The sequence below is a fragment of the Dunckerocampus dactyliophorus genome, chromosome 3 (genome assembly GCF_027744805.1).
Source record: "Dunckerocampus dactyliophorus isolate RoL2022-P2 chromosome 3, RoL_Ddac_1.1, whole genome shotgun sequence".
Classification (NCBI taxonomy): domain Eukaryota; kingdom Metazoa; phylum Chordata; class Actinopteri; order Syngnathiformes; family Syngnathidae; genus Dunckerocampus; species Dunckerocampus dactyliophorus.
The window spans coordinates 6,497,505-6,522,126 of record NC_072821.1 but is presented as its reverse complement, the minus strand read 5'-3'; the positions used below and the strand labels follow the sequence as shown (position 1 = coordinate 6,522,126).

The window sequence follows — 24,622 nt, the reverse complement described above, 5'->3', positions numbered from 1 at the left end:
TCCTTACGTAAAAGTGTTCAAGCTTGGGATTCTGCTCTACTTTGACTGCATGCATATGGTGTATACTGTACATGCAGTAGCTGCAACAATTTGTCATAAATATCTTACTATACACTGTATACTTGTATAGTGTTTCATACAGTGGTGTGAAAAAGTGTTTGTCCCCTTCCTGAGTTCTTTTTTTTTTTTTGCATGTTTGTCACACTTAAATGTATCAGATCGTCAAACTAATTTAAAATATTAGTCAACGACAACACAAATGAACTCAAAAAGCAGTTTTTAAATGAAACCTTTTATGATGAAGGGAGAAAAAAATCCAACCCTTCATGGCCCTGTGTGAAAAAGTGATTGTCCCCTAAACCTACAAGCTGGTTGGGGCACCCTTAGCAGCAACAACTGCAATCATGTCTCTTACAGCGCTGTGGAGGAATTTTGGCCCACTCATCTTTGCAGAATTGTTGTAATTCAGCCACAGTGGAGGGTTTTCCAGCATGAAGCGCCTTTTTAAGGTCATGCCACAGCATCTCAATAGGATTCAGGTCAGGACTTTGACTAGGCCACTCCAAAGTCTTTATTTTGTTTTTCTTCAGCCATTCAGAGGTGGACTTGCTGGTGTGTTTTGGATCATTGTCCTGCTGAACCCAAGTTGGTTTCAGCTTGAGGTCACGAACAGATGGCTGGACATTCTCTTTCAGGATTTTTTTGGTAGACAGCAGAATTCATGGTTCCATTTATCACAGCAAGTCTTCCAGATCCTGAAGCAGCAAAACAACCCCAGACCATCACACTACCACCACCATATTTTACTGTTGGTATGATGTTCTGGGCTGCACGGTGGCCGAGTGGTTAGCATGTTGGCCACACAGCCAGGGTTCGAATCTCAGTTGGGCATTTCTGTGTGGAGTTTGCATGTTCTTCCCGTGCGTGCGTGGGTTTTCTCCGGGTACTCCGGTTTCCTCCCACATTCCAAAAACATGCAAGTTAATTGGAGAATGTAAATTGTCCCTATGTAACGGATGCCAGCCTGTGAAGCTGTGCAAGTGGACGTTGGTAAGCCTCACTCCCTCTGCCTTAAGAGCTGCGCTGAACACACGGTCGACAGTCCGGGCTTTTGGCCATGTGGTCAGCGCTCGCGCCTCCCATTACGAAGGTCTTGTGTTCGAGCCCCAGTGCAGGTGGTGCGAAACAGTTCGAGTTACACCTACATATGAATGTGTGTGTCAATGGTTGTTTGTCTATATGGGCCCTGTGATTGGCTGGTGACCAGTCCATGGTGTACCCCGCCTCTTGACCACGGCATAGAAAATGGATGATGTTCTTTTTCTGAAATGCAGCATTCCTTTTACGCCAGATGTAATGGAACACACACCTTCCAAAAAGTTATTATTGTCTATTATTGTCTTGTCAGACCAGAGTATTTTCTCAAAGGTCTTGGGGACCATCAAGATGTTTTCTGGCAGAATTTAGACGAGCCTTAATGTTTAGTTGAGCAGTGGTTTTCATGTTGTCATGCCGTCAATTGTTAGCGTGCCGCTGCACTGTATCTGCACACGTCGATCAAAGTGTTTTTTTTTAAGGAAATCGGCCGATACCAATCGGTGGCTGATGTATTGGAGCATCCCCATTGTATACACATTAAGATAAACATGGAACACAATTGGAACAATTTTAAAGCTTGTGTTTGACATCGCACGGTTGACTGTATTTAAAAGGAAAATAGTCCCACCCAATACGACAGTGCTTGAATTCTTTTATTATTTCTTTTTTTCAACTTTTACAGATTTGACAATTTATTCCAAGTTTCTTCAACAGTGAACATGTCCACTAAAGCACAGCTACCAGAAACTACAAACAGTCCAAGTTTGTCAAAACGTACACGTCGGGGGTCAGAGACGTGTCCACAATCACAGCAGCTGGTGTCTCCTCCATCTTGTCAGTGGACACATCTTTTGAAAAACGGCACACTGACACCAAGTGAAGGGTGATGTCCTAAGTGAGGGGGGAAGGGGAGCAAGGCTCTGCTCAACAATGAATGTGTTCTTCCTCCGCTGAAAGTAGGCCAGCCTTCATTTCCTGCCACTTTTTACTGTCCTTACGGTTTCTTTTTCTCTTTTTTAAAAAAAGTGCATTTGACTGTGTGCAATGCAACCCATCTGTGACGACAAAAACACACCTGGTCTCAAACAAAAATGAGGACATTTAACATTTCCTATTCATTTTTACATGAAATAAAGAGACACCGCACTGAGAACAAAAACATTGCTGACTATGTCACATGTAAGGCTTTGTCCGCTAAAAACATTGCAATTCATAAACATTCATGAGGCAAAGTCCTTCATTTATTTCTCTCGTTAATCCAACCCACAGGTGTCATTCTCCTCACACATACTTCAGCGATCCAAATAACACTCTTTTCATCCATCACTCTTTCTGTTATCTGTAGCCAGGAGTCATTGAGGGCAAGAATACAAGAATAAAGTCATACCATTACCAGATTTAAGGTATGATTACGAGAATAAAGTCGAAAAAATGTTTACAAGAAGAAATTTCAAAGAATTTTACAAGAAGAAAAGGTCGTAAAATAACAATAAATTTGTAATTTTTTTTTAGAAAAAAGTTGTAATGTTATGAGAACAATCATAAATTAAATTAAATTAAATTAAATTAAATTAAATTAAATTAAATTAAATTAAATTCCAAATTTCATGTGAATGAAGTTGTAATACTATAAATGAAAAAAAGAAAATTGGGCAAAAAAAGTTGCAATTATGACAAAAAGTTGTAATTTTATGTGATCAAAGTTGCAATTTTCCAATAAAAAAGGCATCATTTAATGACAAAAAAAAGTCTTCCTTTTAAAAGGAAAACTGCACCGTTTTTTGGGGGGAATTTTGCCCATCATCCACAATGCTTATGTGAAACAAGACCACACATCTTTCTCTTTACTGTGCTTTTTAAAGACAGAAAAAAAGCTTAAAAAAAACAGCTAGCATGTGGAAGCCGCACGAGATACACCTATTTCAACCAGAAAGCCCTAAAAAAACCCTCCAAAAAACACCAACAATGTTCTATTTACATAAGTGACTGATATAAACCAAACTACCGTGACACTGTTATTGTAGCAGCGAAAACAAATAACTCGTTTCTGGTGTAAAGACGCAGCGTCTCATGTCACTGAGAGGTATGTTGCTCAGCGCAGCAGAAACACTCCATTTCTGTCGGCATGGCTTGGGAAGCTCCACATTTACACCACGTCATGCCGGTGTAATGACTTGCCCCCCATCTGCTACAAAGTTTCACTCTCTCTTCTTGCAGGCTCAGCTTCTAAAACCTGTAGCTCATCCGCCGTATATTCAGGATCAAAAAGATAAGGTTTCTGGATCCTCATTTGTCCAAACGTGTTCATCGGCGGCGGCTCTCACAAATTCTGCCATGATTAGTAGTAGGAAACAGACACGCTGCTGTTGTTGATGGGAGCAGCACAAAATAGGAAATCAATGCGCCCAGGACAGAAGTTCCAGTAATGTTTAAAATGATCAAAATAGGGCAAAATAGTGTAAGTATTACATGTTATCATGAATCTACCTGTTAGTGCATGGTCACAGCATGGATATAAAACCATAAAATGTGGGTTGGAGGTTTTTTTAGAGGGCTTTACAGTCGAAATAGGTGTGTCCCATGACGTGCATTGTTAGCTCCCTCGTGCTCACCGTTTCTCTCTTTTTAGAATGCAAAGAAAAGGGAAAGACTCATGTGCTCATGTTTCACATGAGGATTGTGGATGATGGGTAAAATTCCCCCCAAAAAGGTAGTATTTAAGAAGCAAGAAGTCCTAATATTATGAAAACAAAGAGTTATACTTTAATGAAAAAAAGTATAGAAAGAAGTTGCGATTTTACATGAAAAAACGTCAGCGTTTTATGAGGAAAAAAATCATTTTAAGTGAACAACGGGATTGTATTATGAGAATAAAGTTTTGTATTAAAAGAGAATAATGTTGTAATATGAGTTTTGATTTTATGACCAAATCATCTTCCAAAAAAAGGTGTCATTTTACTAGAAAAGTAAAGATTTTATTCACGCTTGTTTTCATGTAACCTTCCAACTTTTTCCCCCCCATGATGACAACTTCATATTTATCAGTTTGATTCTTGTTAAACTACCAAAAAGATGTCATTCTCGTCACTTTATAACTGTATTCTTTTCTCCCCCCCTCAGAATTTTGTGACTTCTTGTTCTTTGACTATTGGACATCTCCGTGTGGCTCTCATACTCTTTTGTACATCTGCACGTTGGGTCAGTAAGAATGTGGTCCACTTTGCAACGACCGCTGCTGAAATTCCTTATATGGAGTGTAAATCAGTAAAGCAACATCACCAAGTATTTCCCGTCATACCCGTTTGCACCCAACGGTAAAGTTTGGTTCAGATGCGTTACCTCCTGCAAGTGCAACAGCAGAACGACATCAATTGCTTTGATCACTCTTTGTTTGTTAACAGGATGAAGCAAAAACGCCACAGGGTATTTTGATGAAAGTTTCTCATATAGAGGAGTGTTTTTTTTGCTGTTACAGTCTACTTGCATCAGGGGCGGATGCATGTCAAGACAGGCATTTATTGGACGATTGGGCCTTGGTGTAAGTCTGTGCTTGAAACTGAGTGCTATTCTAGCGGTGAGGGGTACCAAAAACATGATCGGTACCATATGGCTTTCAGAAGAATACTGTACCAACGGCTCTAAGGTTTTTAGGCTAAATAAGATTCAAGTTGAGGGAGGAGGTTAACACTGATGGCACAAAGAGGGGTAAACAAACCAAATACAACAAGGCAGCAGGTCAATGGTAGCAAATACAAATAAAAAGCAGTAGCAAGTACGTTCATTTCTGCCTTTTTAAAGCGGAGCAATGCAGCAGCCGCTGCAGTCTGGAACCCGCTGCACGGCCAATTAAGTTTACATTTATCCACGCCGGTCCTGCCAAACACACCTGGAGGTATCATCAAGTGCCAGCAACAGGAAATACAAAAAACAAAACAAAACAAAACAAGAGTACAAGTGCGATATTGTTAAGTGTTTTTTGGTCATAAAGGCAGAGATAAAATATAGGAGACTTAGAACGAAGCTGATTGAGGCACTAAAAAAACAACCTCATACTTCACTGATAAGAAAATCAACTTTAATAAATAATAACAGCAGGTTATGGCCTCTGAAGTGACAACCTGTGCTACACTTGATGAACTGAGACGTGCAACAAACACGTGGCTCTACTCTACCGGCCTACCAACGCAACCAAAAGCACCTTCCAGCGCAGGGGAAAGACAATGCAATAAATACACATATTGTTCCTATTTATATATATATTTCATCTATATGTGCATAAATAACACGGTACAGACGATGAGTTGTCGTCTTGACTCTTAGTTGATTAAGAGCGTAAAAGAAGAAGCAAGCGTTTGTCTTCTGTGGCGTTTTATACAAGCAGGGGGTGGTTCTGTATGTACACACTGCAGCTTCAGCATCAGCTCATTTCATGAATAAAACAACGTGTGCACATGGAGCATGCACGTTATGACGCCCTCCCACCCCCCTCTTGATGCATTTGAACCATCGAGTGGTCTGCAATGTGTGTGCGTGCGTGTGTGTGCGCGTTTGTGTGTGTGTGATATCTGCCTAGACGCGTGTGAGGAAGCCCAGGTTGAGCGAGCTGGGGATCTGGATGGTCTCCAGGGCGAGGGAGGAAGGACTAAAAGGGAAGGTGATGGGGTAGATCATCTTGGTGTCCATCAATAACTGGGGACTCTCGCAACGGTCTCGTAAGCGTGTCTAAAGAGCAGAGAGGAAGAGGAAAGTTAGGTCATAAAGACATGTTTTTTGATTGTTACGTCAGATTAGGGTGTATTGACAAAATAATGACAGATCTGGAAAGCCCTCATCAAGGCCTTTAATTTGAGGCATGACTAAGTGGTTTGTTGCAAATCATTTTTGTGGTTTTATAAAGCAGTGGAAATTGGTGACCTTTGAGGAAAAAAAGCATGTTTTTGGTTATTATGTGATCATAACAGAGTGGGCTGAGAAAAAATGACAGATTGAGAATGACCCCATCAAGACCTTTAATTTGAGGTATGACTCCATCTAGTTTGTTAGAATTACCGTAAATTCCGGTGTATAAGACGCTACTTCTTTCTTAAACTTTGAACCCTGCGGCTTATACAGTGGTGCGGCTAATTTATGGCTAAATTCTAATCTTGTGACATCTCCTTTACTTCAGAACTACTACTAATTGTTTAAATACTGTGCCGCTCGCGAGTCAGTGAGGAAAGGGTGCCTCTTTCTTTGGCAGGAGCCAAGTACAAACTATCAGTGCACTCACAACAAGCTTGTCAACCCATTGGAAATCGCAGGAGGTCATTATATAAAACAGTATAATAATATAACTGTCTGACTCATGGTGTCATCTTACAAATAACACTAAACTCATCACACAGCAACTTAACACTCCAAAGGTATATATGAGATATATACAAACATGTTAAAACCAAAAAGTATTTTAAAGTTTTCCCATAATGCATTGCGTCTGAGGAATGCATTCATTGGGGCGCTGCAATGATGTCAGCCTCCCTCTGGGCTCCTCTGGCTCCATCTGGTGGACAGAGACAGCTTTGCAGCATCATCCACCATTTTCTATGCTGCTTGTCCTCCAATGAAATGGTTTGCTCAGACGAAATGCATTATGGGAAAACATTTTTTTTCCCCATTTTCCCCATTTTTTCCCCCATTTTATATCAAGTAACTTTGTGCTGAGTGGGGTGTAAATAAGTGGAAATTGGTGGCCTTTTCAAACAATGTGTTTTGGTGATGATGTCATCATAATAGAGCCTATTGACAAAATATTTACAGATCCCTCATTTAGACTTTTAATTTGAGGTATGACTTGATGTGGTTTGTTACAATATGATTTTTTACGTTGTAATGGTGAGCTTGAGTTTTGATCCATCAAAGTTCAGAAGCTCACAAAACACACACACAAAAACAGTAACATGTAACATGTCCAAAACATGTCCAAAAGCCTGTCATCACCTGTATGGTTCGGATGAAAGCGACCGACACCCTCTCCTCAAACTCGTTGACTGGAGTGTAGAGGTTCAAGACCTTCACAATCTAGGGCGAGAAACACACACAGGTGAGTCCAGCACAAACTGACAGAACAGAGCGAGAAAGAGTTGTGGTGGTGTACCTGTGCAGTGGTGAGAGCCAAGCACATGGAGCAGATGGCTTCGGCGTCCTCATCAGTCTTCTTCTTGACCTGCAGCAGCTGAGCGGCCTGGATGAGAGGTTCCAGCGTCTCCTTGGCCCCACAGGTCATCAGACCTTTGTCACGGAGCCACTCCTCCAGCTGGCTCACGTTGTACCTGCCACACAATTGGCATCGGGAACGCTAGTTTAAGACATTGCAGCGTGTAGCAGTCCAAATTTTTTAGTCTCTCCGTACACACTGAGGAGAAATATTTGTTTCATATTAACACATATTAACACAGTGAAGTGGAAGCTCTCCTACCTGATCTGCATGCCTTTGCTCCAGGAGCACATATCCTTGCGCAGCAGCAGGTTGTTGAGGGTGACGGCGCCGATGATGTAGAACTGCTGCTTGACCACCTGCTTGATGAGCTCAGGGTCGGTGCCATGCTGACACATGGTGGAGTGGAAGGCGTTGAGCTGCCGCAGGATGGAGTCCAGCGTGTAGGTGCCCTCGTCGGCGATGCTGGATGTCCTCTTACGGAGACCGGTCGGCTTCACCCCCGACACGCCCTGTATGGTCTCGTGCTCCAGCATTCCTGACACTTTGACATACACAACACACATGTGATAATGTCAGAGGCACATTCTTAAAGAGCTGGGCAGGTTTTTATGAACATACCTATCATGGGTTGGAGGATGTTCTCCATGCATTTGATGAGCTGCTGGTAGATTTGGATGGCGAGGTCACTGATCACTTGTCTGTACTCGGCCAGGTCAAAGTTGGACAGGCAGTGCTCGTTCTGCCTTGCGGTGTTGTGCTTCATGAAGGCCTACATGCACACATAAGGAGATTTTTATTCATTTTACTTATTATATTTTGGTCATTTTCGGGTAATATATCAAAAACTGCAGACAAGTACTGGTACACAAAAAATTTTGAAAATTTTCTAAAAGGACACGCCTCGAAAAGTTGCACAAAACTTGCAAGACTGTCGTCATGCATTGTTTCTTTGCATTTTTTGAAAAAGCAAACAATCGCTATTAACTTTGTGATGGTGATCATGACTCACTGCAGATGGTAGTTTCGGTTTGGCACCATAAAGTAATATTTTGGGGATTTTTTCCCCCCTTTATGATGCCACCACACAAGGGTAGAAGCAAAGCCGACTAATATGGTAATAACCGCAGAACACAAAATTGAACTTATTACAGTGATAACAATGGCCTCTTTCACACAGAAATGCTGCAAAATGAACACGCTAATGTTAGATTTATTTCTCTTTCACACAGAACCCAGATGACATCTAGTGCAACGTATAAAAAAATACTTGTTGGGACAGTGACAATCGCTTTCAACTCGGGCCGTCAAAGTGAACGCATAACGGAAATTGACCTTAAATTTTGGATGCATGATTAACGTGCACACACCCTTTTTGACCCTCGGCCCACACCGTAGTTTGAGGAAACGCAGCGGTGTGGCAGTTGATGTGGAGCCATAAGCGGGAACAACAAAGAAAAGGGTATTTTTGATTGGCAAGTTTAGCTTCAAAGCCTCTCTTGACAAGACCAAAGTTACAGTATTTGTATCTACTGTTGTCGCTGTGAGTTGAGTTGTCACGGAGACTGCCAGAGAGAAGTGCGTCTGCAGGTATTTTTTTAATTGCTACAGTGATACCTTGGCGTACGAGTGTCCCAACTACCAAGTGTTTTTTTTACATGCGAGCCCTCTCTCGGATGATTTTTGCTTTGAACTGCAAGCTAAAATTTGCGTTACGAGCTGCTAGTTACTACCAGGCATAGCCGAGGACATCTATTGGGGAGCTTGGTGTCAATGTGAGAAACGCAGACATGAGTGAGACTCGCGTCACTGAAGTGGCCAGACAAAGAAAATAGTGAAAGTGTTTGTAAATGAGTGTTTGGGAGTGAAGTACTCCAGTGACTGCACTCCAGTATATTAGCGCTGTGCTAGTTCTGTCAACTACTGACTGTTGTTCTTTCTTCTTTCAAAAGGTACACTTATTATAGAAAAAACCTCCACTTTTTTCTATCGGTGATTAATTGCGATTAATCACGAGTTAACTATGGACAAAGTCATTAGTCACAATTCAATATTTTAAATGATTGACAGCCTACTTTCAACACAACAGGGCAGGAGTAGTGAGTCATTCTTGTCAAACTACACTTATTGCAGCGTAGCGAAACACCCTTTAACACAGCCGCTGTCCTGCTTATGTTGCTACCCCACAAGCCAGGAAACCCAAGAATGTGTGCGTCCTGGCTGCTTAGTACAAATTTGCTAGTTTCTGGTGACAAAAAGTCAATATCAGTAACAAAAGAAGGAGCGCCTAAAAAAAATGATGTATGAGTACAGTATGCATGACAGAAATGTTAAAAAGAGCAGCGCATGACTCGCAATTTGGTTTTATTTTAGTTGTTTAGAAGACAGCAGTAAACTTATTTTTATGCTTTAAACTATGAATCTATGATGTGTCTTTAAGGATACATGGATTCATCTTTATCCCGTCAACGAAAACTGTGTCTCTGTTCTGACTGCGCAGTGCAAAATTGCTCCTGACATCCAAAATAAAAGAACAGACTACTCGTTAGAAATGAGCTGTGTTTATCACCAAAGTTATGGGTTAGCACATGATTTATATTGTTTCTGGGTTTATTTCTAGCCGTTAACTTCTTTTTGCACGTGCATGACGGGGAAGTTAAGAAGAGTGTGATGTCTGAAGTCCTCATGCACTCCCTGCAACATGTCTCGCATCAAAGGGTTTTAGCTGTTACAATACAGTAGTTTACCTGTTTTTGACACTTGAAACATAAGTCTATGCTGATTCACGGGCCAGTGTTTACCTCCTCTCCACTGTACTGCTTCAGACAGTGCAGAAAGCGGCAGGTGTTGGCCAGCCAGAAGGACACGGTCTCGAAGTCGTCTCCTCGTTTCTGACAGGGACATAATAGGACATCTTGAAAGGAGAGAAACTACACTCCTAGTAAGAGTGAACGTTGTTGTGTGTACAAACCTTGAGGATCTTCTTGATACTGTTGATGGTGGACGTGAGGAGTGTGCGGACCTTCTGATCGTCATTGACATAGTCGGCATGTCTTAGACACATGAAGAGGATGTAGGCAGGCAGACCAGGGATCAGGTTGACGGCTACACCGCGAGGCTTCAGCTCTGTAGACATATAAAGAGAAAACATTAATGAGGTCATATGACCAGGGAGTAAATACTGTCCACATTGTCCTTACCAATGATCAAGTTCTTGACCAGTTTGAGCTCATCCTCCTTCTTGTACTCCAGCATTCCTTGGAAGTCTTTCTCCCGGCGAGGAATGTTGACTGGGTGGATGGGCTCATCCACCATTTGTCCTGGGGACGTCTGACCCTCAGCTTGACCCGCTGGAATACACACGCGCGCGCGCACACACACACACACACACACACACACACACACACACACACACACACACAAAATCAACGTCAGTCTCAGGACAGAAAACCAAGTTGTGGTTACCTGGTGAATACGTGTCCTACCTCCCATCTCTCCAATCCTCTTGGAGTAAACCTTCAGCTGCTTCTTGAGCTTGCGGATGGTTCGGTCCTGCTTCTCCAGCTGCTCCATGAGGTCCTAAAATGGTGATGGTGGAGACATAAAAAACGTGAGGACAGATGACACGCGTTCCTTTGAAACAGCTGTCCACTGCTGCCCTCCAGTGGTCACAAACGGCACTTTCTCTAAGGCACTCAACTTGAAGATACAGTGGAACTTCTAAAATTTCTGACATTGTCCTGCATGTGCACACTTCATGACTGTGCCTTTTGCTTTTTCTTTGCCTTTTTTGGCAACACTTATTCCAAAAGTCTGATGACCGTCATGCTCGATGTCATTAAAGACATCACCACGACAATCATGTCTTTTAAAGGGCTCTGTTAAATGAGCACCTGCATGTTTTTAGCTTTTTCTTTGTTTTTTGTGGCACTGAAGTAAGCTGACTTGCATTAAACGGAGTAATACATGCTGTCACTCGTTATCAGTTCGTGTTTTGTTTGAATGTTGCGGATGACTTATTTTTTAACACTTGTGTGACACACATAAGATTATGCCTGTGTCATTAATTTCAAGGCTCTTTTGTTTTCACATCTTAATGTTACCAGAGGTTAACTTATTTTTACACTTGTATGATGGCTAGGAATGTTAAAACTTTACTCAAAACATAAAAGTACAGATGTAAAAGTTTGACGCCGGAACAGATCCCATTATTTCCTACGGGAAACATTGTTTGCAAATCCAGCCTTAGAGGTTCCACTGTAACAAAACATTAACAAAACATTGCTCTAGTATACTTAAGGAAAGATTCAACACAATATATGTCCTGAAGAGAGAGAATAATCCTTGGAGACAAACAAACACAAAGCAGAAGGTGGTTTGCTTTCAAGTGAGCTGCTTGAAAAAACAGAGATTTGCAGGATTTGCTCAGTGTTGGCTGTTAAAAGACGGGAAAACGGTACACAGCTTCTCCCCTGTGAGTTAGTGTCATTGTGCTAGAACGGAGTTAAGAGATACTCAGCTTTTATAAACAACCTGTTAGTTGAAACACCCATGCAGAGCACACATACACACACACACAAACACAAACTCTACATACAACCATCCGCCGTAAAATGAGGACTCGCGCCTCTCTGGATGCTGTGGGGTCGTCTGCCACCAGCTCCTGTCAGGTGATACCATCCACACAGGTCAGTGTGTGTGTGTATGCCTTAAGTATACTTATGCTGTTTATAAAAATGTTATTTAACAAAAAATGGGACACTAATAGGCCTAACCCCAGTGTGACAGGACAAGACCATTATTTGATCAAATAAAACATTTATTGATTACTTAAGCAAAAATAGATTTAGATTGCCTGAAGTATTTGTATGTAATATTAATGTGTTGTTGAGGGAGCATTTTATGTTTTACAGTAATAAAAAGTTGAAGGTGAAAAGTAATAAGGGGGAAAACAAGGACAATGAGACATGACATTTCCACCACTGCATCGCAGCTGGGTAGAAAGTCCACTAAATTAAAATTTAGAGGCCAATCAAAAATACAATATATGCCCTCGTCAAAAAATATTACTTGGCTTTGTTGAGTTTAAAAAGTAAAAAAGTGCAAAAACATATATACTGTTGATCTTCTTGTAGTTTACAGTATTTACATTTTTGCATGTTGTCGCTGCTAAATAATTCAGCTTAATTACAGATAATCTTGTAACTGACGTTTTGTGAAGTATAATGTGGTATGATGTACCAGCAAATTGACTTATTTTTAGAGAAAAAAAAAATAATTTTTTTGCATACCAGATTCTCATTGGTGAGTCGGGTGATCTCGTGCTGCAGACTGGCTTCGATGCGGGCCTCCGGGGGCAGCTGGAGGTTCTGAGCCAGAAGCTGCTGCTGGCGGTTGTTCTCCTCCTTGACATTCTGCAGCTCACCGCGCAGAGACTCCACCTCGCTGTCGTAACTCCTGCGCTGAGTCTGCAGCTGGTGCTCCAGCAGTCTGGAAAGCAGGAGTGGGGTGGAGGATGTGAGGAAGAGAGAAGATAATAAATTAGCCTCCAAGTGTTAAGAGAGAAGCCAGGAGAGAAGCCGTGGAGGAAGATACGGATGTGATACATAAGAGATGCCGATGAGGTCCCTAACTACAATCAAGCACTCAGTATTGATGCTGTAAGGTCACACAGTTACACCTGATGGTCTCCTTTAAGCCCTGATTAACCAGCCACAGCTCTCCATCCTCATTCAGCTTTTGGAAGTCTGGGGCAGCCGATCTGACCAACATACAACACAAAAAGGAACATGAAAACCACAATAACAAATGAACAGCATGCAGGGAGGGTGATAGGAGGAGGGGGAAGGCATGCGTGTATGATGCTTTACATTGGTTGTGTCCTTTAGGGCGGTACTTAGTGGTTTACTACTGACTTTTATGGGCACACTACGTTATACACACAAATACAACTATCGCTTAAACTGTGGTTTAGTTCAATGATGCGGGGAGGATAAAATACTGTATTTGTATTCTGTGTCTTTTATTATTTTTTTAGTTTTTATTGGTTCTATTTATTTTAGTTTTTAAATTAAATTTACTTATTTATTTTTTACCTACTTCTTGGACTTTTGGCTTTTATTGTTTCTAATTCTTGTTTTAAATATTTTATTGTTGTACGTTTCTTTGTTTCTATTTGTTCTTTTAGTTTTTATTGACGTAATTTTTACTTATTATTTACATTTACATTCCCTTATTTACTTATTATTTATGGTTTTGCTAGTCTGTGCAGCACTTTGGAAACAGTGTTTATAAAATGTGCTATATAAATAAAGTGGATTGGATTGGATTGGATTGTACAAATTACTCTATTGTCGACAGTCCTTGAACGCCACATCTTAACTGTCTCCCATGCTGCACAGATAGACTAGATATTGCATTTTTCCTGTTTTCTTTGGTCCCAAATGCTGATACTATGTGGGAATGCATAAAGGTAACGTTTGATGACGTTATTGTGTGCTATTGTGCATCATGTGAGCACATGCTAGCCTGTTATCACACATCAAACAGCAACGTTATAATCCTCTCACTGAAAAACAAATTCCAAGCTTGTACTGATGGAAGGCGAGTCATTTTGTGCTTTTAATTTGATGTTGTCTGGTCCGTGGGTCCACAAAGGTCAGGGACCACTGCTTTAGAGGGCTTTATTTGTACAAATCCATTTTCAGAACATGTTTTTAACATTTAAAAAAAAGTAAAATGTCATTAATAAATATTTATTTATGATTGTCTAATTATATAATAGTAATATTTGTTCAAAAAAATAATTGAAGAATTAAAATATCTTACACTATAATTTATTGTTTTTTAATGTTTTGTTTTATTTTACAAATCACACTAAAATCATATATTAATAAATTTGAATAAAATAATCAAATATTATTATACAGTATTAAACCACACACCACAGCTGGTATATTGTGATAATTTACCAGTATGATTGCATTGATTGCATTTATACAATTAAGTCAGAATGCACGGTGACGCATTCACATTGTCACATCTCATTCCATATGCCAGCTCAATGCATAGCTCAGTGGGTGTCTATTTGGGATGAGGTATTTATTTGCTGTCTTAGAGCAGCGCCACTATTTCAGAAAATGCCGTATTCTCTGTTGTGGTGGTAATTGACATAAGCTGTAGTGTGTTGTTTGTTGGCATTGGACTTAAATGTTGGGCATGTTGAATAAAGAGGATGACAACCAGCAAAAAAAAAAGGGAACGCAATGAAACGAGAGCAGAAATGAACAAAATGTCATATTTCTCACAGGATCGCTGTGTAAAAATATGTGTAGCACAAACACACCGTCATGGAAAAAATGATTAGACCCACCTTGTTTCCTCAGTTTATTGATCCATTTTAATGCCTGGTACAACTAAAGGTACATTTTTTTGGACATATATAATGATGACAACAAATATAGCTCATAAGAGTTTAATTTAAGCAACTAAGAATATCTAGCAACTTCCATGTTTTTCTTGACAATAAATTGAACTCTTATGAGCAATTGTTGTCATTGTTATATTTGTCCAAACAAAAGGCACCTTTAGTTGTATCAGGCATTAAAATGAACAAGAAACTGAAGAAACAAGAGTGGTCTAATCATTTTTTTCCATGATTCTATATAGGGGCTACAGTGTTGTGAGAGTAAGTATGGACAACATGGTGGTGACAAAACACTCCTCAGACACAACATTAGGTACACCTGATATCTAGTCCAAGAGTTCGTTATATCAACAATTCGGACTTTATTAAGATAATAATGTTCACTTTTGACGGGGACTAACCTGATCTCACACAACTCTTGCACATTGGATCTCATTGGATTGTGCAGGTGTACCTAATGTTGTGGCTGCTGTGTATTTATGTGGTCAGTATTAACAATACAGTCGTCCCTCGTTTATCGCGGTTTATTGGTTCCAGACCCTACCGCGCTAAGTGAATTTCCGCAACGTAGGATTCAATATTAATAAACTGAATACTTTTGTAGTTAGAGCGTAGAAAACCTAACCCTAACCTCTAAAAATGTTTTTTTAACCATTATTAGAAGCCGACTGACACTCCTTTTATTGATTGGCGGATTGGCTTCTGGCTGGCCTGTTCTCACAAAACAGCTTTTCTCCAAATGATTTCGCAAGATCTCGTGACACCCGTACTCATCAATGTAACATTACTGACATTACATTACATTACTGACTCCTATTCACCAGAATACTACATCTGACTTGTCTAATAGGCCATTGTCACAGCGATTATTTGTCAATTCATTCATTTATAGAGTGAGAGAGAGCGATGTAGCGAGGGATGACCGGACTATCTTTTTTATGAATGAAACTGAGCTGTCCACTAATGCGTAAGACAGAACCCAGAAGGATTCCATGCAGGTTTCGTGCAGAAAACATTAGAATGAAGATGAAGCTGAAAAAATATTAAGACGTCACGTCATTGCCCAGACGTGCCTTCACGTTCTGTAAATACATCACTGGAAATACAGATTTACTGGGCTGGACAACTTCAGTAAATACAAACTAAATTCTACTTGAACATGCTGTTAAAGCAGTAAAGAGGCCACACAGAGCCTTCATGGTGAGGAATCAGTGAGCATCTGTCACTTGTCTCCTGTGGAAGGGCATGGCCATGCGTGCTCGCCGACACAATGCATACACCACCACCACATCATGGTGTTACCTGAGCCTACTCAGGAGATCTTTGACTTCTAGCCGCTTACAAGCAAGCCTGTGAGATCTGCACACGGACATGGCAGCATTCAAAAAAACCCATCATGAACCAAAGAGGAGAGCCTTGAAGGCTACCAAATTAAAAAAAACAATGAAAAACAAAAAACATAGTACCTGTTGGTGTCTTTGAGGCCGATGTAGGCTTGCTTGAGTTCATCAGCATCCTTCAGTTTGGAAACATCCTCAACATGTACAGCTACCTCGGTCATGGTCTCCTACAATGGATAAGAGAAGAAGAATTACAAAAAAATAACATCTGGTGCATCATTGAAGACCGTCATTTAACAATGCTGCCAGTCCTCCCAGATTGTTGGACACCTTATTAGGGTGTTTATCTCAGGGACATAATAAATAACAAATAACTGCTCTCATCAAATGCAATTATGTCTTATGTCAAGAGGTATGGGTTACAATAATGAGTAAATTAAGGAATATTTTGGGGAAAAAGTCACAAATACAGAAACCAATAACTTAAATGTAATACCTTTTAAAATAAAACTCTAAAATTCAAGTCCTCATAAAAGCAGGGCTGTCAAATGATCACATTAATCAGTTTTCAAATTAATTAATCATGATTAATCACCATTAGACATTATGCGGGAAATATGCCTGTTTTGCTGTATTTTATGAACAGAATAATAAATGACAGGACAGGATTATATATATTTGTATGTATTAACAGCTCCAAATGACCTGAAAACGTAAATCAAGCTAAAAGATACCACGTCTGAAAATCTATTTGCCTGATAATAGTCTCTATAATAGAAGCAGAACATTTGAATCGCACTTTAACCACGTCATTATGAGCCATGAAGGGTTGCGTTCAAAGACACCACATAATTTAAGTTGAATTGACATGTTTTGAGTGTTGATGTATTTTCTCGGATTGCCGAGGATACTTAAATGCAGCAAATTGTACTTCCGCAGTAAGAGTTACACACATGATAAAGACGTTGTGCTTTTGGGCGTGTCAGTGAATGCACCTGACAATGAGGAAGTGTCGTTCCCAGGACGAGCTGACTAGAGACGTCACTCATGAAATAAATTATTTACCGCTGTTAACGTGCTATTTTTCACAGCCCTATGTAAAAGTCAACAACCTCAATGACCTCTATTTTTGCAATTTCTATGTACTATCTTTTATATACTTACTTTTAAATACTTTTAAAAACCCTACTTTTAGAATATGCTACGGGCCAATGCGATACAAGCTATGTGACGCAAATGGGCCAAGGGCCACATTTTGCCCACCCTTAAATAAAGTAGTAACACAGGTTTTATGATGTACTACAGTAACTTTCTGGGTTAAAAGTTTTACAAGTATTTCTAATGAGTGTCCTATTAAGAGGTAATAAGACTTTAACATTTCAGAGCATTTAAGAATGTCCTTTCAAGGGTTAAATGGACATAAGACAAGACGGAGAGAACAGAAACAACATTCATGCAGGACGTGGTCGTTAACAATACCTTCTCATCCTGTGGGAAAGCGTGGATGGAGGAGAGAAGGTAGAGACAGGAGTATTAGACACTGAAGGTGCAACAAAAGACATTAAATGAAAGCTAATGAGAAAGTACACTGACAACATAAACACTCAAGACAAGGAATATATTATAGTGGCATGATGACAGAAGTCACACAAAACAAGGAATATATTATCGTGGCATCAAACGTCATCTCTCAAAACGATGACATATTTTTGCTACAGCTTATGCATCGGATGTCATTTGATTGTGCAGGTGTCCATTTCTTGCTAATGAACAAACACACAGCTGAAGTGGGTGAGGACATATTCAAAGGGTGGATCCTAGCCATTATGGTAGCAATTATGGTAGCATCAATTTATCTCCAAGTGATGCTCATGTACTGTATCTTTTCAAAACGTACGAGACCAAACGTTACGCCTTACCTTGTGCTGCATGGCTTCCTTCTGGCTGACCAGCTGCGAGCGCAGGATGAGCACCTCCTCCTTGCGCACCTCCAGCTCCTCGCAGGAGGCGTTGAGCTGATCCAGGAGCACCTTGTAAGCAGGGGAGCCTGGGGCGCCGGCGCTTGCGGCCGCGTCGCCCAGTAGGCTTTTCCTCATCTCGGCCAGGTCGTGTTTCAGCTTCTTGTTCTCAGACTCCAGCTCCTGACGCTGTGATTGGAGAGTGTTTCAGTCATAATATATGCAAATATAAACTATGAATAAGCATTTGAAAACTTTAAACTTTTACCTTGAGGGACTCATACTCCAACTCTGCCCCACGAGCCTTTTTAAACTCTGTCTCATCCTGAGAGAAAGAGAAAAGCTTAATAACTAAAATCACCCTTAAAACACTAACTACCACATTTCCGCAAATAGTGGTCTCCGCTTGAATAAACACCATATCTCAAATCAGCTTTACAACACAATGATACCATTCAAAGGAGGGTGCACGATCAACATGATTAATGTTCATACATTCATGGTGTAGAAATAACAAAGTACCCTGTCTCTGAGGCGCTACGTCGGACTTCCTCTAAGCAGTCAGAATCAAGGAAGTCCATCAATAAATAACGTCTGTCTCATGCCAATGTAACCAAAGATTTCAGGATGCTAGTTGATGTGGAAGTTCCGTGTAAATAAAGGACGGAAGCTACGGCTAGGCAAGTTTAGTCATTTGCACGGTCCGTCTCGGTTAGCATCAGTAAAGGGACCTTCTCAAATCACACAACACACTTCTCGCCTTCGAAATAAGAGCGCTTTGGGCTACATCCTGTTTACTTTTGTTAACAAAATAAGGGTGTCAAAAAATAGCTTACACCAACATTGAGGCAGCAAACAAGGTATACTACTTTTCAAATGTAAACATCTTTTGTGAAAGTGCACTCCTGTAAAACAAAACTTTATAACATTTATGTTCATATATTGAGTGGTTTAATATTTATATACTGGATGAAAATAGCCCTGTAACAAATTCATAGTAAAGCTGATAAAAAGTCCATATCATTAAACAATTCATGGAAAAGTTCAGACATTTCATCTAAAACTGATTCTGCTTAGTGCACTGATTTAAACCATGCAAACGACCCTGCCTCTTAAAAGCATTGAAATTGGGAATCGTTAGGAACCGGAATCAAAACAAGGAATCGGTATCGGAACCAGAATTGTTCAAAGTCAAACGATGCCCAGCCCTACTCAATAACTGTGCAGTAGTACCTAATGTTGTGACCAGGCAGTGTACTGTACAGTATATTGCAGTGGAACACTAGTGATGCTGTGTGTGTGTGTGTGTGTGTGTCAGTCATACCCTGGCTCTAGCCCGCTGAAACTGCTCCTCCTTGTTTTCCAGCTCATTGCGCAGCGACTGCTTTTCTTGCTCTAGCTCTGTAAGTCTCTTCTGCAGCTTGAGTGTGAGTGAGGTATCCATTCCTCGTGTCAGATCCTGCACCACACGCAAGCAGAAACATATTAAATCAATACCGCTTTATACCTTTCGCACTTTTTAAGTGTCTTTGCGTACTTCTGCGGCACGGGAACCTTCTTCCGATTCGGCGAACTCTGAGTTGTACGTGTACTCTGATTCGTTGCTGCTGTGGGTGGAATCTGTTCTCCTGTGACCAGGCTTGGAAATGTGCTAAAAGCAAAGTAAGTGAGTTGAGAACAAAAAAAAGACAACAAAATCAAATGAAAATGAATGAAATTAAGTGTACTGTGGACCTCTTTCAGGTCGTCGTATTTCTCCTCGAGGCGAAGGTGTTCTGTCAAGAGATTCTGGTAGCGGGAGCGCTCCTCGTTCAGATCCTTCTCCAGCTGCTGAGTCTCCGCTGCAATAGTACGAGCCATTTTCTCTGCAAGATTCAAATATTCACATCAATGTTATTCAAATGGCTGGATGTCATATGCACACTAATTAATATTGTAGACAGCCGTCACCACTTCTTGTAGGTGCAATGAGACCAGGTGCCGCAAACAAAGAATAGCTGCGGGCCGTAAATGGCCCCCGGTGCCACATTTTGGACACCCTTGGCCTTAAAGTGTGCACAGTGGAGTGTGGCGTTCAACCCACCTGTCATCTGCTGACTCTGTTCCTGAATCAACCTGTTCAAGTCGTCCTTGTCTTTCTTCAGCGAGCCGTTCTGATCCTTCAGTTCGGACACCATCTAACACACACGCACACGTAGTGGATTTTTAAAAAATCAATGCAAATTAACATTTTTACGTGAAAGCTGTATATTTATATTAGGGCTGTCAATCGATTGAAATATTTAACCGTAATTAACCGCATTTTGCACATAGCTAATACATCACTAATAAATAATAATAACGCTAATAAATAATAATAACACTAATAAATTCCCTCGCGAGCCTTTCCTGCCATCTAATTGAGCACTGTGTGTAAGTTCTCTCATTGAGTTCCGCCTTTGTCACATCGACACATGCTCTGAAAATAAAAGCAAAAAAATCAGCCTTGAGACAGCTGGCATCTAAAAAACAATTGTTAGTTGGGACACGTGTATGCCAAGCTAGCACTGTATAAATGACAGTACAAAAATACCTGCTGCGCTCTCTTCTCTCTGGCAGTCGACGTACTTCATGACAACTCAACTCACAGGGGCAGTAGATACAAATAACTTTGGTCTTGTCAACAGAGCCATCTGCCAGGACTTTGAAGCTACACTTACTACTCAAAATACCCTTTAATTTGTCCATTTCTACTCAATATTTGTTCCCGCTTCTGGCTCCACATCAACTGCCAAACCGCTGCGTTTCCTCAGACTACGGTGTGGGCCGAGGGTCAAACAGGATGTGTTAAAAAAAAATAGTAGTGTATTTCCGTTAATGTGTTGACTTTGACAGCCATTTAATTTAATTATATATTTTATAACTAATAATATTAATATAATTTTAATACTGTGCCCTATAGAGACAGAATATTACACACATTTTCGAGTAAAACTCTCATTATAATTTGATAAATGTAATCCAAAAACAATACAAAAATGGAAAAAAAGGAATTTAAGGCTGACTTTTTGGTCCCACTTCACTATCATGTGATTTCTAACTGCCAATCAGCAAAGAAAAATAATAATAATGAAAAAACATGAAAATGTCATGGGAAAATATGTTATAGTGGTATATCAGCATTATAAATACAATAATAATGATGACTCATGGCAAAAAAAAGAAACTTATTTTAAGTCTGTTATTTTCTGTGGTTCATCTGAATAGATGAACATATAAACAGGAAAATCATCTAAAAGGCCGACTTAGCAACCTAATTCACTATGCTACTAGAGCTAATTATCACAAGGCGAGAAACAAACACAAGAGAACTAAGACCTAACACGCACATACTGTACTGTAGTATGGGAGGCTAAAACATGAGCACAATATTGTGTGCTCACCTGTGCTGGGGCAACTGTGGCCTCTGTGCCCACCATGTGCCCAAAGCCCCTTGATTCTCTGAGCCTGCTAAATTGGGGGAAGAACTGTTTGCCTTTGATGCGACTAGTCAAATATTACAAAGAATGTTATGTAACTGTAAGGGATTCAATGGAAGATGCTAACAGTTTCTCTTCACACTAAGGTAGGGGAGCTACAATCTTTTCAATGACAGTTTTGAAGCCTGCAGCCTGACTAGAAATGGAAGGTCATATGGCGTCACGGGCATCCTTCAAAAATATTTGATAAATACTGGAATGAATTCTAACGTACTTTCTCCATTTCGTCCCTGTATGTTTGCGCCCAGTCCTCGATGGTCTTCTTCTCCTGCTGCGTGGTACTCAGCTCCTTCTTCAGCTTCTCCAGCTCCTCCAGGAGAGAGTTCACCTGGTTGCCTTTGCACTTGGCATCCTCCTCCACGCCACGCAGCCGGCCCAGCTCACCACGCAGGCGCTCGCTCTCTGTTGTGTATGAGCTCTCCAAACCAACGAGCTTCTCGTTGATGGTGCGGTTTTCCTTGGTCTGGAAAGAAATTCAGAAGTTTGAAATGACAAAAACACAGAAGAAGAACTGACGAGGGATGATGACTCTAACCTGCTCGTCGATCTTCCTCTGGAGCTGCATGATCTTGTTCTCCATGCCCTTGTTGAGCTTCTTGAAGTGCTCCACGGAGCGGGCTTCGATCTTCAGCTTCTTCAGCTCGCGTTTGGCCCTCATCCTGCGGATACAGCACTGCAGGTAGACGATGGAGTGGAGGCAGCGCTTGTACCAGCGGCGAGCCAACCAGCCGCGAGCGTGCTTCTGGATGATCACCACCTTGTGCTCTCGCAGGAGCTAAGGCCAGTTGCAAAGAGAAAGGAACAGAACATATTTAAATTTTTATCACATTTGTGTAAAATAAAAAAAAAAAGTTTTCCATTTCTACTTTTGACATTTAACATGTTTAAAAATAGTGTTATATAAAATAAAATGAACAAACACTGTGATGACCCAAGCATAAGACGCCCCTGAATACGAGACACTGAATATACTGTTTTCCAGCAGGGCTCTGTGTCGCAGCTGCATCTCTGCGTGTCACTGGTGTGCGTGAGTGACAGGAAGAAAAGCTCAGCTCGGACTTGCTCGAGGAGAAGTCATTTGGTTCTGTATAAATCTCTAGACCTCGAATAATAGGCAACTTGTTTTTTGCAGCCTTATATTCAGGTCAGTACGGTGATTAAATACAATTTTAAAAAGTTACGGTACTTATTTGGATTGGACAAGATAAAGCTGGAGGGCAGCAGAGCAGTCGTTTTGGTTCTTTTTGGTTTGTTTTTTTTACTTTTACTTGTGCTTATGTGGATTCTCTGGCAACCTCCCAGAGTCCAAAACATGCACCGTCAAAAGTTTGGAGACACGTGAGTGACTAGCCTGGGCATGTTGGTCTAAACTTTTGACTGCTACTACTTGTGTCTGTTAATTAAAAGACTGCTAATAGATGTGGATGCGAGTATACAGTATGTATCAGTGCTGTGACAGATGATTAGCCCAGGGAAAATGAACAAATTTTTCTGTCACATTTCCATTCCATCTACAAGCATGATCATGTGTGTGTTTGCATTACCGCCTGGTACTTCTGCCGGGCCATGTACGCTCTGAGGATGGTCTGTATGGCCAGAGCGGCGGCCTGCTTCTGCCTGTAGCGTTTCCTCGCCACGTACATCTTCTGGTACTTCTGGATGACGGTCGCGGCTCGAGTGCGACGCATGAACTTTGCCAGGCTGAAGAGAAACACAATACATGTGTTAAAATGCTCGTTTCAACCAATTGAGAAGATCAGGAAAAGGGACTGACCAGCGAGCTTGGTATCCTCTGGTGAACCTCTGGATGGTGATGGCCGCATTGCGCATGCGCAGGTACTTCTTGCGAGCCAGCCAACATCGGATGGTTTTCTGAATGCGGATGCAGGCGGCGCGCAGCTTGTCTGCTCTCAGCTTCTCCAGGTAGGCCACTTGCCCGGCCCTGAAGAAGATCTTCGTCTTACCAAACTGGTACTTATCCTGATCCTGGATGAAAACATGAGAACAGAACTTAAGAGGTTGGCGTCACTAAGGAGTCGGATGAAAAGGATACGTTTGATAATCTGACCTGCACGAGCTTCTCCAATACATTCCTGCAGGTCAACTTTTTGTCAGGGAGGACATCTTTCTGTTTCATCAGCACTCTGTACCGGCTGAAGAACTCCTGGTATGTCCATCTGGGGTGCACACACACAAGGACTGCGTGGAAAACTGGACTGATGCTACATTTTAGAGAGCTGTGCCGAGATGCATGTGTTACTACCTGGATGGGAAACCTGCTGCGGAGATGCGGATTGTCTCCAGGACGCCACAGGCTCTGAGCTGTTGCACTGCACGTTTCGGATCAAACCTGACAATCACCACAATCCACATAGACAGGACAGTTTGGACATATGTATTTTTTTTCATGAATGAACACAGTTCCTAGGTGTCTCAATAATATATATGTCACAAGTGTGTTGGTCAAAGGTCTAGAAGTACAGAACACTTAAAACTGTCTCTCAACAGCAGTGTCCATAGCAGCCAGTTGTGGGGGGACTGTCCTGTCTCATGCAGGTGAGCCACTGCTCAACCTCACCAAGGTCTGGAGCCCCAACAGTAACATAAACTATCAGAAATAAAATGAATCCACTTTGCTCTGATGTCCTCTGTGGCTGGGAGGTGACATTCTTCAGCTCTGCTTAGCTTTCGGCTTTGACATGATAGTGGTTCGATGTAGGATTGGGAGAAAAAACAATAGCAGATCTTTCCTAGTCATCGCTGGAGAAACTTGGTATGACGGGGGTCTTTTGTGAATTATGTAATTGAGTGAAATCACAATCAGGCATGTTGAAACACACATTTTTACCTCCACCAAGGAGGTCATGTTTTTGCCGGCATTTATCTGTTTGTTTGTTTGTGTTCAAAATAACTTGAAAAATTCTAAATGGATTTGGATGACATTTTCAGGAATTGTCGGAAATGAGATATAGAAGAACTGATGCAATTTTGGGGGTGATCCAGATGACCGTCTGGATCCAGGAATTTTTAAAAAGGATTCTTTAACATTAGGAGGTAGGACCATTTTCGCAATTTTGGCATGTACCTCC

General features: G+C 41.0%; 1 protein-coding gene across 4 annotated transcripts in view; it reads right to left on the bottom strand.

Annotated features, from left to right (window-relative positions):
- Positions 1-1,733: 1,733 nt before the first annotated feature.
- myo5aa (myosin VAa) overlaps positions 1,734-24,622 on the bottom strand; it is a 62,026-nt gene continuing 39,137 nt past the window's right edge. For 3 of the 4 annotated variants that reach the window (XM_054770233.1, XM_054770232.1, XM_054770230.1), the window contains exons 17-40: positions 23,797-23,883; positions 23,602-23,710; positions 23,308-23,519; positions 23,078-23,234; positions 22,069-22,308; positions 21,748-21,996; positions 20,099-20,192; positions 19,750-19,880; positions 19,553-19,666; positions 19,340-19,474; positions 18,284-18,340; positions 17,977-18,204; positions 16,184-16,284; positions 12,583-12,781; positions 11,889-11,954; positions 10,777-10,870; positions 10,492-10,641; positions 10,263-10,417; positions 10,093-10,182; positions 7,913-8,063; positions 7,553-7,835; positions 7,232-7,406; positions 7,075-7,155; positions 1,734-5,820 (exon numbers count right to left, since the gene is read on the bottom strand). In XM_054770233.1, the coding sequence (XP_054626208.1) occupies positions 5,668-5,820; positions 7,075-7,155; positions 7,232-7,406; positions 7,553-7,835; positions 7,913-8,063; positions 10,093-10,182; positions 10,263-10,417; positions 10,492-10,641; positions 10,777-10,870; positions 11,889-11,954; positions 12,583-12,781; positions 16,184-16,284; positions 17,977-18,204; positions 18,284-18,340; positions 19,340-19,474; positions 19,553-19,666; positions 19,750-19,880; positions 20,099-20,192; positions 21,748-21,996; positions 22,069-22,308; positions 23,078-23,234; positions 23,308-23,519; positions 23,602-23,710; positions 23,797-23,883 (3,511 nt within the window). In that variant the 3' untranslated portion in view covers positions 1,734-5,667. The remainder of the gene's footprint in view (positions 5,821-7,074; positions 7,156-7,231; positions 7,407-7,552; positions 7,836-7,912; positions 8,064-10,092; positions 10,183-10,262; positions 10,418-10,491; positions 10,642-10,776; positions 10,871-11,888; positions 11,955-12,582; positions 12,782-16,183; positions 16,285-17,976; positions 18,205-18,283; positions 18,341-19,339; positions 19,475-19,552; positions 19,667-19,749; positions 19,881-20,098; positions 20,193-21,747; positions 21,997-22,068; positions 22,309-23,077; positions 23,235-23,307; positions 23,520-23,601; positions 23,711-23,796; positions 23,884-24,622) is intronic. The other variant, XM_054770231.1, reaches the window with a different exon arrangement.